Below are 15473 nucleotides of genomic sequence, written 5' to 3'. Positions count from 1 at the left end.
AATCTGTATATCAAGTCTACTTGTTATTTCTTTACTCCATTTTCCCTGAAGCTAAAGTATATGCTTCGTGAGGAGCTGTTTTATTCATCCCTTATAGAACCTCCTGCATTAAAGATATTTTTCAAAAATACTAGATAACTTTTTAATTGAGCAAGTTAGCTAATACTGGCAGAATCTAATACATTTCTAAAGAAAATTGGAGTTATGCCACACTGACAAGCAACATAACCTTGGTTATGTAGGTCTCTCTGGCATGGGCAATTTCATGGATGTTCTTAAAGTGAACATGAAGACTTGCACTTCTTGATTTGCACGACTTTTATGGGATTTTCTGGGTCAAGTGAATAGTGAGCCATTTTCACAGATCACCTCAGGCCACTTAGAAGTAGAGCTGTGTTTTACTTTTGTTTTTGAGACAGAGTCTTGCTCTGTCGCCAGGTGCCAGGCTGGAGTGCAGTGTCAGGATCTCGGCTCACTGCAACCTCTGCCCCCTGGGTTCAAGCAATTTTCTGCCTCAGCCTCCTGAGTAGCTGGGACTACAGGCACGGGCCACCATGCCCAGCTAATTTTTGTATTTTTTAGTAAAGACGGGGTTTCACCATGTTGGCCAGGACGGTCTCAATCTCTTGACCTCGTGATCTGCCCGTCTCGGCCTCCCAAAGTGCTGTGACTACAGGCATGAGCCACCTCGCCTGGCCTGTGTTTACTTTTATACCTCGAGTGCACAGTATAAATCCTGTCACAGAGTAGGGTCCTAGTCAGGTGCATCAAGAGATTGCAGGTATTCAGTCACATCTTCAGGTTCTACTTCTAATTCTAGCTCTGTTGCTATTTCCATCATCTCTGCAATTACTTCTTCCACTTGAGTCTTGAACCTCTCAAAGTCATGCAGGAGGGTTGGAGTATACTTCTTCCAAACTCCTGTTTTTTGACATCTTCCCATAAATCAAGTATGTTCTTAATGGCATCTAGAATGGTGAATCTTTTCCAGAAGGTTTTCAATCGACATTGTCCAGATTCATCACAGGAGTCACTATCTATGGCAGCTATAGCCTTACAAATGTTTTCTTAAATAATGAAACTTGCAAGTCAAAATTACTCCTTGATTTATGAGCTGCAGAGTAGATGCTGTCTTAGCAGGCATGAAAACATTAATCTCCTTGTATACCTCCATTGGATCTATTGGGTAATTAGGTGCATTGTCAATGAGCAGTAATATACTGTATTTTTTAAAAATAAAAATCATCCAGCCCAAAAATGTCAAGAGGAGTAATACTTTGAAAGGAAGCTTTGTCTCTCAGTAGTAGGTCTCAATACTGGGTTTAAAATATTCAATAAACCATGCTGTAAACAGATGTGCTGTCATCTAGGCTGTGTTGTTTCATTTACAGAGCACAGGCAGAATAGAATCAGCATAATTCTTAAGGGCCCAAGGATTTTCAGAATGGTAAATGAGCACTGGCTTCAACTTAAAGTCACCAGCTCCATTAGCCCCTAACAAGAGATTCAGCTGTCTCCATTGAAGCTTTGAAGCCAGGCATTGACTTCTCCTGTGTAGCCATGAGAGTCCTGAATGACATCTTTGAATCTAAGGCTGTTTTGTCTATATGCAAAATATGTGGATTAGTGTAGCCATTTTAGTCAATTATCTAGCTAGATCTTCTGCCTAAATTGCTGCAGCTTCTACATCAGCTCTTGCTGCTCGACCTTGCACTTTTGTGCTATGGAGATGGCTTCTCTCCTTAAGCCTTAACCAATCTCCTTTGCTACCTTCAAACTTTTCTTCTGCAGCTTCCTCACCTTTCTCAGTCTTTACTGAATTAAAGAGAATTAGGATCTTGTCCTGAATTAGATTTTGGCTTAAGGGAATGTGGCTGGTTTGATTTTATATCCGGATCACTCAAACTTTTTCCATATCAACACAAGGAGGCTATTTTATGTACTTATCATGAAACCAGTGTGTTCACTGGAACAGCACTTTTAATTTCCTTCAAGAACTTTTTCTTTGCATTCACAACTTGGCTAACAGCCTGTTGCAAATGGTTTCCTCACTAAGTTTAGTCATTTCTAGCTTTTGATTTAAAATGCAAAACATGCGAAACATTACCTTTCACTTCAACACTGAGAGGCCACTGCAGGGTTATTAACTGGCTTAATTTCAATATTATTGTGTCTCACAGAGAGGGAAGCCCAAGGGGAGAGACAGACAGAAAGACAGGGGATGGCAGGTTGTTGGAGCAGTGAGAACACATACATTTACTGAGTAAGTCTTATTAAGTTCACAGTATCCCCAAACAGTTACAACAATAACATCAAAGATTACTGGTCACAGGCTGGGTGTGGCGGCTCATGCCTGTAAATTAGCCAGGCGTGGTGGTGGGTGCCGGTAATCCCAGCTACTCAGGAGGCTGAGGAAGGGGAACTGCTTGAACCAGGGAGGTGGAGGTTGCAGTGAGCCAAGTTCGCGCCACTGTACTCCTGCCTGGGCGACGGAGTGAGACTACATCTCAGAAAAAAGAACTGATACTTATTTCTTACAGTTCTGGAGCCTGGGAATTCCAAGATCAAGGCACCAGCCAGTTCTGGGTCTTGGGTACTACTTGGCACACTGATAAATGGTAACTGTTTAAGAAAACAGTATGTCCTGTTAGTAAGGAAAGATCTACAGGGAGTTACTTTCTCTCTCCTTAGTGAGGGTCTTACTTACCAAATCTGGCTTCACCTGGTGAATCAGAGGGAGGGAGAGCCACATGGAGTGCAAGGTGGTCAACACCGTGGAGGGCCAGGACTGCTGAACCTCACGGCTTCTTGGAATTCGGTGAATGTAGTATTTGGTATACTAGAAGGAAACAGAAGGAATCCAAATCAATGGAGTCACTGATATCTAAAGTTAACAGCTGTAGGAATTGAAGTGCTTTCTTGCTTATTTTAAATTTTCATTTTAACCATTTTAAAATTAGAGTTGTAAAGCCTATCTCATGCTTTATATAACACATCAAATGGTATCACACATGACAAAGAAGTTCTATGATTCAAAAAATGTTCAAGTCAGTTTGAACAACAAATTGGGGGAAGTTTCTATAAAGTATGTTTCAGGCAAATAATTTAACCTGTTCATATACAAAGAGTTCTTACTAGTCAATATATAAGACAGGTAACCTAGTATCAAGATGGGCAAAGATGGACAGATAACTCTAAACAGAAGAAATACAAATAATGATAAACATATAAAAAGATGGCTAACAATTAAGCACAACAGAAAACAAGTCATTTTCACCAACCTAGTTGGCAATGACAATGGATACCCAGTGTTGTTGAGAGTGCAGGGAAACAGACATTCACATTCCCTGGGTAAATACATGGGTACAGCTTTTTGGGAGGGCAATCTGGAAATATCTATCAGAACTTTAAATGTGTTTCCCTTTGATTCAGCATTTCTGCTTCTGGGAATATATCCCACAGATTACCCCACTATATCATTGTTTGTATTTGTGGAAACTGAAACTAGACCAAATGTTCTCCGGTAGGGAATGGAGAAGTGCATACAGTAAAATATATGGAGATATTAACAAATGACATAGAACTATTTGAAATCATATGGAAGATATCCCAAGACACATTAAGTGAATCATGCAAGCTGGAAGACAGCATGTTTAATATAATCCAGCATCAATTAACAAAATACTCACATGCATACACACACACATTAGTATTTGTTTGTTTGGTTTCTTTTGAGACAAAGTGTCACTCTGTTGCCCAGGCTGGAGTGCATGGTGCAATCACAGCTCACTGCAGCCTTGACCTCCCTGGGCTCAGGTGATCCTCCCACCTTAGCCTCCCAAGTAGCTGGAACCACAGGCATATGCCACCACACCCAGATCTTCTCACCTCAGCCTCCAATAGCTGGGACCACAGGTGTGAGCCACCACGTCCAGCTAATTTTTTTGTATAGACAGGTTTCGCCACGTCGCCCATTCTGGTCTTGAACTTTTGTGTTCAAGTGATCTACCCACCTTGGCCTCCCAAATTACAGGGTTGAGCCACCACATCTGGCCCATGCATTAGTATTTGTATTTTAAAAATCTGAAACTGGGCTGGGCATGGTGGTTCACACCTGTAATCCCAGAACTTTGGGAGACCCAGGTGGGTGGATCATCTGAGGTCAGGAGTTCAAGACCAGCCTGGCCAACACGGTGAAACCCCATTCTCTAAAAATAATATAAAAAATACAAAAATTAGTTGAGTGCCTGTAATCTTAGCTATTTGGGAGGCTGAGGTGGGAGAACTGCTGAATGTCAGAGGCGGAGTTTACAAAAAGCAGAGATCCTGCCACTGCACTCTAGCCTGGGCTATAGAGCAAGAGTCTGTCTCAAAAACAAAAAAAAAAACAAAAAAAAAAAACAGAAAGAAAAAGAAAAACATCTAGAACTGGAACTACATGCTACAAATTATAGAGAGGATGACATTATAGGATATTTTCATTTTTCAGGTCGGAATATCTTTGAATATGTTTGAAATTTGCAACAAGAAAGTGGTATTATTTTCATAATCAAGAGAAACCAATGTATTTTCCCTGAATCAAAGTTCCAGGTATACTGGTTACCTATTTCTGTGTAACAACTACCTCCAAACTTAGCAGTTTAAACCACAAATATATTCTGTTTCTCACAGTTTCTGTGGGTCAGGAACCCAGGATTGGTTTAGTTGAGTTATTCTGGCTTACAGTGACTCATCTGGCTTATAGTGACTCATGAACTTGAAATCAAGTGGGTGGCTGGGGCTGCAGTCATCTGAAGGCTTGATTAGGGCAGAATAATCCACTTCCAAGGTGGCTCACTCCTATGACTGGCCATTTAGTGCTGATTGTGGGTTGGTATCCTTAGTTCCTTGCCAAATGGATCTTTCTATAGGGCTCCTTAAGCGTTCTCATTACGCAACAGCCAGCCTCTGAAAAGTAAGTGCTCTGAGAGAGGGCAGGCAAGGCAGAAACTGTAATGTCTTTTATGACCTGACCTCAGAAATCACATTTTGATATTTCCGATAGTTTGATATTAGTTACACAGGTCAACCCTATTTGATATGGAAGGGGCTACACTGGAATGTGAGAATCATTGAGGGCTTTTTTGGAGACTGGCTACCACACAGTTAAGTCAGAAAGTAAAGAACTGAATATTTAATACATTCTTCCTCTCCCTTTGGCCTTAAGAAACAATATGTTCCTTGAGAAAAGAATAGAAAAGCTTTTTTCTAAACTAATGAAAAGCATATAACTACTTTTTTGCACTCAGAAAAAGGTGTGATATTGCATTTGGAGGGTTCTATTATGCTCCAAGAGGACAGAAGTGCAGTTCTTATAGACTCAGCACAAAGTGAAAATGGAAACGTGTGAGCACCCTGCTTCTTCAGATGATGGCAGAGAGTATTTTCTCCTCTCTCCATGGCATGCCAGAGTATAATGGGAGATCTGGGCTCAATATGTATTCACTATTTTTATTTATCAATCTTTTGTCAGATCAATGTTGTTGTTTTTTCCCTTCCAAAAGCTTAAGGTACTAAATATTGAACTAGAAATTAATACCGGGTAGTTCTCAAACTATAAACTGGACAGAAGCAATAGCAAATTGTTTGAGGTTTATGCTCATCTAATTTGCGGAGATTATTAATTGAAAAACAAGTAATAGGCCAAGCAGTACTGTAGAGTCAAAATTCTTTCTCAGAGAAACCTTTTGGGTCAGAAGTGTTTGGATAGGCAATATGGTTTATATAACGTGTATTATATACTATCCTCTTTCGGAGTTTGGGAAAGAAATAAAACATACTAGTATTTCTGCAACAAAACATTAATATTTACAGTAAATAGGATAAATAAAGACTATAAGCTACATGCTGATTCAAATCAGGTTTTGCCATTAAATAAGCTTGGGACAAACTGGAATTTTTTTTTTTCTCCAGTTTTCAGAGCTTTTTAGGATTTCAGACTAAGGGACTGTGGACCTATACTACAAACTACATTTGAATCCAGTAAGATATCATGTCATTGTTGTTATTGTGATAAAAATAATGCAGTAGAATTCCATCATAGAAAATTTTTGGCTGTTACTTCCACCAAATTGTGTGGCCTAATTTCAATACGTATAATATTTTCTTTAAAAAAGCATGGGTGTTTATCACGTTCCTTTAATTTTTTTAAGGCTGTGAGTATATAACTTTACAAAGAAGTGGCAATGAACAATATTTCTGGATTACATCCAGGCACTGTTCCAAGGGACTGGAAAGGTGATCAGTTTGATTCTGGCTCCTCTGAGTCCACCTTGGCTCCAAGGACTTAAATATCCAGGCCTGGTAAGGCCTATGCAAAAGTGTCTGGGGTTGGAGATAGCTTTCCTAGACCTGGACATGGATGAAAGTCTACATCTCATCCTTGGCAGCAGCCTGAAGCAGCTAAGAAAATGAGTTTAGGAAGTCCCAGGGCATTTTCAGAAGAAGAACAGAAACTACTGCAATCATGTTCCGGGATGGGAATGGAGGGACCTCCAAGATATAAAATAGAAAATCAGGCCTGAGGGCAGGGCAAGACAAGTAACTAACATTTGATGAACTCTCTCTCTCTCTCTTTTTTTTTTTTTTAAGAGACAGGGTTTCACCATGTTGTTCAGGCTGATCTTGAACTCCTGACCTTATGATCGACCTGCCTCGGCCTCCCAAAGTGCTGGGATTATAGGCATGAGCCACTGCGCCCGGCCTCCCTCTCTCTCTCTCTCTCTCTCTCTCTCTCTCGCTCGCTCTCTCTCATTTTTTTTTTTTTTTGAGACAGAGCCTTGCTCTTGTCACCTAGGCTGGAGTCAAAGTGACGTGTTCTCGGCTCACTGCAACCTCTACCTCCTGGGTTCAAGAGATTCTCCTGCCTCAGAATCCTGAATAGCTGGGATTACAGGCATCTGCTACCATGCCTGGCTAACTTTTGTATTTTTAGTAGAGATGGGGTTTCACCATGTCGGCCAGGCTGGTCTGGAACTCCTAACTTCAGGTGACTCGCCCACCTTGGCCTCCCTAATGCTGGGATTACAGGCTTGAGCCACCCTGCCTGGCCTGATGACCTCTCTTTTGACTTGTGGATGCACCATACAAGGAGCCAACTTCCAGTCTCCAGACCAGCATTTAGCTGGGAGGGGAGTCTTGGTTCCACTTGTATGCTGGAGCTAGCTCAGCCAATGACCACATGCCTACAGCGACCAATCATCTAGATTGCAGAGGATGGTCTCGGTTTACACTATTGTCTCAGCATAATTATTGATAGTGCCCCATCTGCTCTCAGAAGTATCAATTTAAACGATAAAGCACATGGTTATCCTAGGGCAGGGCAATGAGGAGCCTCTTCCAAGTTAGAAAGGAGAATACTTATTCAGTACAGCCTGAAGAGTCAATATGATGGGAGAATCTGTATCAACGTCAGGGATGAAAGTTGAAGTGGTAGCTGAAAAGAAAGCCAAGCTGAAAGTCCTAACCGTGACATGAAGGTGACTGGCACAGGACAGGAGAGTCCATCTGGTGCCACTCTCTGGCTTATGGCTCTGAACTAGAGAAGCCTCCACTTCCAAATCCCATCCAATCTTTCTCACATTATTTTTTGGTAGTAAGTTCAAGTAACTAAAAATCCTATCAAAAAGAGATTGCTCTATAAAGCCAAGTCTCCCCTACACATCCCCCCACCACTGTGGCATATCAGTTCTCAGAGATATCTTTCCTGACTAGCCTCTCTAAAATAACCCTATCCTTCTCTTTCCCCACCCCCACATACACATATTCTTCCCTCCCCCATCACCAAGCTTTCTGTGTGCTTTAAAATAGCATCTATGATACTGGCATATTATATACTTATTATGTATTGCTTTCTCTTCCATTAGAACCTAACTTACACTAGGAAGCCAGGAACTTTTTTTTTTTTTTGAAATGGAGTTTAGCTCTTGTTGCCCGGGCTGGAGTATAGTGGCATGATCTCAGCTCACTGCAACCTCTGCCTTCTGGGTTCAAGCAATTCTCCTGCCTCAGCCTCCTGAGTAACTGGGATTACAGGCACACACCACCACACCCACCTAGTTTTTGTATTTTTAGTAGAGACAGGGTTTCACCATTTTGGCCAGATGGTCTCAAAACTCCTGATCTCAAGTGATCCGCCTGCCTGCTTCAAAAACTCTCTGTCCCACTGTTTTTGTATGAATCCTGCTATGCAGCCATGCAGTTAAGTAGATGGGAACCCGGGCCATCCTGATGGGGACAATGCCCTCAGATTAGCTATGCTTGACATAAACTGGGTGCTGGGTTACCTGATGTCCTGTGTCACTTCAAGGAAACACTGGCAGCCAGGCTGTGGCAAAATCTTAAAGAGTGTTTATTTTTTTGCACAGTTTTAGAAAATAATCAAATATACAAAGAAGTCAAGGAGGAAAAATAATCAATACAAGGCTTGTATTCTGGTCTTAGAAATTCATTTGAAGACCAGGGAATGAGACAGAGGTTTAGACAGCTACAATTCAGAACTGCTATGAGTTGGGCCAGGAATTCCCTAGGGGTTCCGGCATCTGGATAAACCTAAATAAAGGCATCTTTATAGACACAGTGTTTGTTAGTCTGTCCCTTTGCTTTAAAAGAACTGTTCCTGACCCAGCTTCACGTCCTGCAATGGGATGCGAGGCATAAAAGATGCCTGCTTCATCTTTTTTGTTTGTTTGTTTATTTGTTTGTTTTTTGAGACGGAGTCTAGCTCTGTCACCAGGCTGGAGCGCAGTGGCGCAATCTCGGCTCACTGCAACCTCTGCCGCCTGGGTTCAAGTGATCTTCCTGCCTTAGCCCGAGTAGCTGGGACTACAGGCATAGGCCACCACACCCAGCTAATTCTTTGCATTTTTAGTAGAGACGAGGTTTCATCATGTTGACCAGGATGGTCTCGATCTCTTAACCTCACGATCCGCCCACCTTGGCCTTCCAAAGTGCTGGGATTACAGGCATAAGCCACTGCCCCAAGCCCCGCTCCATCATTTTACCACTCCTGCCTCCCACTCCCAGAACTACCATTTGGTTCAGGAGTAGCCATATGACCCAAGCAGGGCCAGTCCTTTCTTGAATTCTTATAGACCAAGGGAAAGTTAGTTCTTCCCTTGTGGGGACACTGTGGGCTGCTAACCTATATCTCAATCCATTCCACTGGGGCTGACAAGTACATATATGTATATATATTTTTTGTATTTCTCTATCTGCTAGGCCTTTCTATAGTGACTTAAAACTGAACTATCATATTTGCCACCACAACACGCTACTCCTTCTGTATTCCCAAGGTAGAAATCAACAAATAAATAGTAGAATCTATCATAGGTTTCCTTCTAGATATGAAGATCTATGAGGTTGCCAGGGACAAAAAAAAAAGGAGAGCAGGTTGTCCTCATGTTTCGTTCTTCCAAAACCTCTACACACATTCCACAGCAAACCACCTATTCCACATGTCCCAGCTACTACCACGGTTCAAGTCATTACCAATTCTCACCTTGACTACTTCAACAGCCTCTTAACTACTCTCTTTGCTTCTCCTCTTGCTCCCCTACAACCTATTCTTTATAGAATTGCCAGACCTGTCTGTTTATAATGCAAAGCAGATCCTTTCATTCTCCTGCTTAAAACCCCACAAAGGCTTTCCGCTGCACTTAGGATAAAGTCCAAATGACTTCCAGTTGCTCCCAAGGTCCCATGTAATCTGGGGCTGGCTCACCTCTCTAATTCCTCCTTGTTCATTCACTTGAGTCACACGGGTCTTCTGTCTGCTCTTTGAATGGGTCAGAGCCACTCCTTGCTAAGGGCCTTTTCTGCTCATTCTAACCAGTTTGATTTGCCCCCAGACTGTCTCACCGCTAGCTCCTTCCTGCACATCAGGTCTTGTCTGAACATTATCCACTCAGACAGGAAACAATTCTTCCCCAAACATATGGTCTCTCTCTGCCACATTGTTTTATTTTAACATCTTCATAGCAATCACCACTACCTCAAATTAATATGTTCACTTATGTGTACATGTGATTGCATGTACTCTGCCTTTCTTCCTGGATGCAAGCTCCATGAGGGGAAAGGATTTCATCTTGTTCACTGCTATAATCCCACTGCCCGATGTTTTGCACATCATGGGTACTCAGTAAACAACTTGCTGAACAGACAAATGACAATCATTATAATTTCTTTTTTTTCTTTTTTTTTTTTTTTTTTGCGATTTCACTCTCACCACTCAGGCTGGAGTGCAATGGCACAATCTTGGCTCACTGCAACCTCTGCCTCTCGGGTTCAAGTGATTCTCCTGCCTCAGCCTCCCAAGTAGCTGGGATTACAGGCATGTGCCACCATGCCTGACAAATTTTGTATTTTCAGTAGAGACGGAGTTTCTCCATGTTGGTCAGGCTGGTCTTGAATTCTCGACCTCAGGTGATCTGCCCGCCTTGGCCTCCCAAAGTGCTGGGATTACAGGCGTGAGCCACGGTGCACAGCTATCATTATAATTTCTAGAAGTCTAGTCTATGGTCTATGCTGGGGGATGGTGAGGGGGAAGATGCTCGCTCTTAACCTCATGAGATCTCGGGGTTGTAAGAGACATACTAATCCAACTTTCTCACTTCACAGATGAGGAATATGGACTTTCCCAAGGTGACAGCACCAGGACCTGAACCCAGTTCTTCCACGTGTTCTGAAATATGCTGCTGACTCACCCCCTTCTCTAGACCTTGCTTGGAACTCTGTGCCTCACTGCTGAGGAGCTACCTGCCTTCCGCAGCATATAAGGTGCTGAACCATTAAGTTTACTACCTGCCTCCTGCTGCTCTTCTGTACAGCCAGCTACTCATCCGGACCCATTTCCTTTTTCTTCTTTGATTTTTCAAATCGCTCACTCTCAAATCCACAGTTTGTTGTCTCTTCCCCTGCTTCTACGGGAACTAAGTTCCCCTTCTCCTCCTCCTCTCTCTTTGCCCTTTGTGCCCTGTTTTGCACTGTAGGCTTGGCTTACCAAACCCACCTACCGCTGCTGCCAAGGACCGCCCCGCCCCCCGCCCCCACACACGTTCCCTAAGCCACTTAGGGGAAAACCAGAATAAGACACAGCAGGACCTCAGAAATCCTCAGACTTTTCTGCTGAACCTTAGGCCTTGCCGGGGGCAGTGGCTCACGCCCATAATCTCAGCATTTAGGGAGGCCGAGGCGGGTGAATCACCTGAGATTGGGAGTTTGAGATCAGCTTGACCAACATGGAGAAACCCCATTTGTATTAAAAAAAAAAAAAAAAAAAAAGAACCTTAGGCCTCAAGTCCCTAATGACAAGTTCTGCTGTCTTACTGCTGCTCCTACCTGGCACTCAGCTGGGTTTTATGTTCCTAGAAAGGATGTTTTAGTTTTCTTTCTTTTACCCCCTTTCCCTCCCTTTCTTCCTCTTCTCTTCTCTTTCGTTCTCTTTCTTCTTTTCTTTCTTTCTTCTCTCTTTCTTTCTTTGCAGTTCAATGTCTATATCAGGCGTCCCCAAACTTTTTACACGGGGGGGCCAGGTCACTGTCCCTCAGACCGTTGGAGGGCCGCCACGTACTGCGCTCCTCTCACTGACCACCAATGAAAGAGGTGCCCCTTCCTGAAGTGCGGCAGGGGGCCGGATAAATGGCCTCAGGGGGCCGCATGCGGCCCGCGGGCCGTAGTTTGGGGACGCCTGGTCTATATCCTGCAAAACATACCTATCTTCAGCATAATCCGGTCTCTTTCACATAACTGGCCAAGGAAGCAAGACTCTTTCTTCTTCTCTGTCATATAGAAAAAGACATACCTTAGTGAAACAAACTTTCTATCTCCGCTACCTAATTCCTGCAGAGCAGGGCCATGTCCCACAGTACTCTGTATGACCACGAGGCCTCCCAACGCTCCCGGTATTGACTTGACTGATGTAAAACCAAATGTATGGTGGCAAGAGAGACAAGAAGAGTAGAATATTGAAGAGCAAAAAACCAGAGAAATGGATTTAGTTCAGCCTTCTAGTGTCTGAAACACTGAGTTAATACTAACAGTATATGACAACTTGTAACTTTCAAAGTATGTTCCAGAATTACATCACTGTTAAAAAACCACAGACGTATCTGGCTTTAGATTCGTGAAAACTAAATAGGAGTTTATAGTGATTTAGATGGAAATAATTCCACCAAAGGATCCAGATGGCATCATCAACCACAACAGAGGAGATCAAGTGGTCGATGAAGTCATTCTTTGTTGTTACCACACACTGAAACATATAATACATTTATTATATAGTGAATGCCACACGACTGAAAAATCTTGGAAACAAGACAAAGCTAAAATGGTAAAATTTCATTCAACCAAAAAAGGTTTTGGCTTTCTTTCATAACTATTTAAAAATAATACAATGTATATTTTTAAATGTATGTTGGATGGTTCAACTAATCATTATGGAATCAAGATGACCATAATTTACGACAATTTTTTTTTATGTGTATGTCCTTCAAGTACTTGGTAGATATTTTATAGTTTTGATGTGCCATGAAGTGTCACATGAGTGAGAGTGCTGTGGGTCCCTGATATAGTTTGGTTGGGTCCCCACTCAAGTCTTATCTTGAATTGTAGTTCCCATAAGCCCCACATGTCGTGGGAGAAACCAGGTGGAGATAATCGAATCATGGGGGTGGTTCCCCTGTGATAGTGAGTTAGTTCTCATGAGTTCTGATGGTTTTATAAGGGACTTCTCCCTTTCCTGGGCACTCATTCTTTCCCTGTTGTCCTGTGAAGAGGTGCCTTCGGCCAGTATTATAAGTTTCCTGAGGCCTCCCTAGCCACGCAGAACTGTGAGTCAATTAAACTTTTTCTTTTTTTTTGAGATGGAGTCTCACTCTGTCACCCAGGTTGTAGCGCAGTGGTGCAATCTCAGCTCACTGCAGCCTCCACCACCCAGGTTCAAGCAATTCTCCAGTTTCAGCCCCTCAAGTAGTTGGAATTACAGGTGCGTGCCACCACACCCAGTTAATTTTTGTATTTTTAGTAGAGACGGGGTTTCACCATGTTGTGTAGGATGGTCTTGAACTCCTGACCTCAGGTGATCCACCCACCTCAACCTCTTAAAGTGTTGGGATTACAGGCATGAGCCACCGCATTCAGCCCAAACCTCTTTTCTTTATATATTACCCGGTCTCAGGCAGTTCTTTACAGCAGCATGAGAGACGAATACAGTCCCAGAATGGGTCCTGCTGACAACCAGTCACCTTGTGTGAATCAATCTCTCTGGACCTCAGTCTCCTGCTGTGAAGCACAGAGGCCTGGCTGAAATCAGGGATCCTTAACGAGCCATCATGATCACGCACCTGGTTCAAGACTGACTTGTCAAAGAGAAACGAGGCTGCTGCCCCAGCTCTGCCCCATGGCCTGTAACCACTCCTCACTTTACTTCCAGAAGCCTCTCCTTGCCTGGTGCTCTCAGACTTCAGGGAAAATCAAAAGTAGTTGGTTTCTTAAATAATTATGAGATTTCAGCTCAAAAGATTTTTAAAGCCTTTTATAAATGACATTTGTTCTCTTCTCAGCCTTTATTGATGCCTTCTTTTGACAATACCACAATTTTCCTTTGGGTAACTCATTCCTCTCATATTCTCAGCTGGATGGTATGGTGGGATTTGCCGCCTGTTTCCTTCACCCCAACCCTACCTCTAAGAGTAGGCCTGGAAGGGCTTAAGCAACATGGAAGAATCACTCCTGGCTACAATGATTAGCTGAAAGATGGGAGTATAACCCAACTGGATTATCATGAGGCAGGAGATGCTTGCTGGGGCTCTCTCTCCTACGTGTTATAAGAGATCCTCTTCCTCATGAAGAGAAAGAGACAGGAAGCCAGGAGGTGCTACAGATTTTACTGGAATTATTTCCTTGGGCCTAAAGGCTGCAAAAGATCTAACAGCCTCCATTTTTGCAAAAGGAAGGACATAGGGAATTCTAAAACAGGACACGACCTTATTTTATAACAGCACAAAAGAAATTGTATGTTTGTACTCAATAGTATAGATTTTTTAAAAAATTGGGCTATTTATGTTTTTAAATCCAAACATTGGTGATTAGAATGCCATTAATTTGCTTTAAAATGGAGAAACAGCAGTACTATATTATAAATTACTGCTCTGCATGTTGTAAGAATCCCATATAATACAAATGTAACTGGCATAGGGAAATTGGTTAAATTACCACAAGGTTGAAATAACTGTACTGTGTTATTCCCAGTTATTTTAATTTCAACCATTCAGAACATGACTTAAAGAAAGTTTAACCTAACTGGCCTTAGAGCTAGAGATAGAAGAAGGAATAACTGAGATTTGGGGAGGAATTTTAATCACTTAAGCTGTTTAAAATACTTTAGAAGCATGTTTACATTTACCTGATACACTATTTCAAAAATAATAATCTATTCATGGAAATAGCCACATCAGAATCTCTATTTGCAGTTAAGTACAAATATTTTCTTATTCAAATATTTCACTCATTTAGTCTGGTCTTCTTTCAAATAAGAGATTTTTTTTTACCTTTACCTGTAATTCAGTAAGTTAAGGTCCATGTGAATGAGGAGAAGTGCACATATACATTAAGCACACTCAAAAACCGTAACTATGTTAAACCATGAGTTGTAATATACATTATAGTTTACAAACTGAGAACAAAACCCCACAATGGAAACCATGTAGTTTACAAATATTTCTTTTAAAACTGATTGGGAGGTCAAGGCAGGAGACTAGCGTAGGCAACACAGCAAGACCCCATCTTTACAAAAACAAAAATTAAAAAATTAACTGGGTATCCGATGGGCCTTGCCTGTAGTCCCAGTTACTTGGGAGCCTGAGGCAGAAGGATCGCTTGAACCCAGGAATTCGGAGCTGCAGTGAGCTATGATTGTGCCACTGCACCCCAGCCTGGGCAGATACTCAGCCTCCACCACCCGGGTTCAAGCAATTCTCCAGTCTCAGCCCCTCCCGTAGTTGGAATTACAGGTGCGCACCACCACACCCAGCTAATTTTTGTATTTTTAGTAGAGATGGGGTTTTGCCATGTTGTGTAGGATGGTCTTGAACTCCTGACCTCAGGTGATCCACCCGCCTCAACCTCCCAAAGTGTTGGGATTACAGGGATGAGCCTTGCTCCTAAACCTCCTTTCTTTATAAATTACCCAGTCTTAGACAGTGCTTTATAGCAGTATGAGAACAGATGAATATGTCCCAAAATGGGTCCTACTGACAACCAGTTACATTGCGTGAATTAAGCTCTCTGGACCTCTGCCTCTTTAAAAACAAAAAACAAAAAACCACGTAGGAACTGTGGAAGGTAACAACAAATGCACTCAATGTAGACATCTCAGCAAGCTGTACACTATCTCAGTCCACTGTGTGAAGTTAGCACCCCACCTTGTGGAAAGCAGT

General features: G+C 42.4%; 1 protein-coding gene across 1 annotated transcript in view; it reads right to left on the bottom strand.

Moving 5' to 3' along the window:
- Positions 1 to 15473, bottom strand: part of ALG14 (ALG14 UDP-N-acetylglucosaminyltransferase subunit) — a 96417-nt gene that overhangs the window by 52452 nt on the left and 28492 nt on the right. Inside the window, exon 3 of the mRNA XM_003933279.3 lies at positions 2708 to 2839. Within this exon, the coding sequence (XP_003933328.1) occupies positions 2708 to 2839 (132 nt within the window). The remainder of the gene's footprint in view (positions 1 to 2707; positions 2840 to 15473) is intronic.

Source organism: Saimiri boliviensis, chromosome 11, assembly GCF_048565385.1.
Source record: "Saimiri boliviensis isolate mSaiBol1 chromosome 11, mSaiBol1.pri, whole genome shotgun sequence".
Classification (NCBI taxonomy): Eukaryota; Metazoa; Chordata; class Mammalia; order Primates; family Cebidae; genus Saimiri; species Saimiri boliviensis.
The sequence above is the reverse complement of the archived record's forward strand: the minus strand, read 5'-3'. Positions and strand labels throughout refer to the sequence as shown.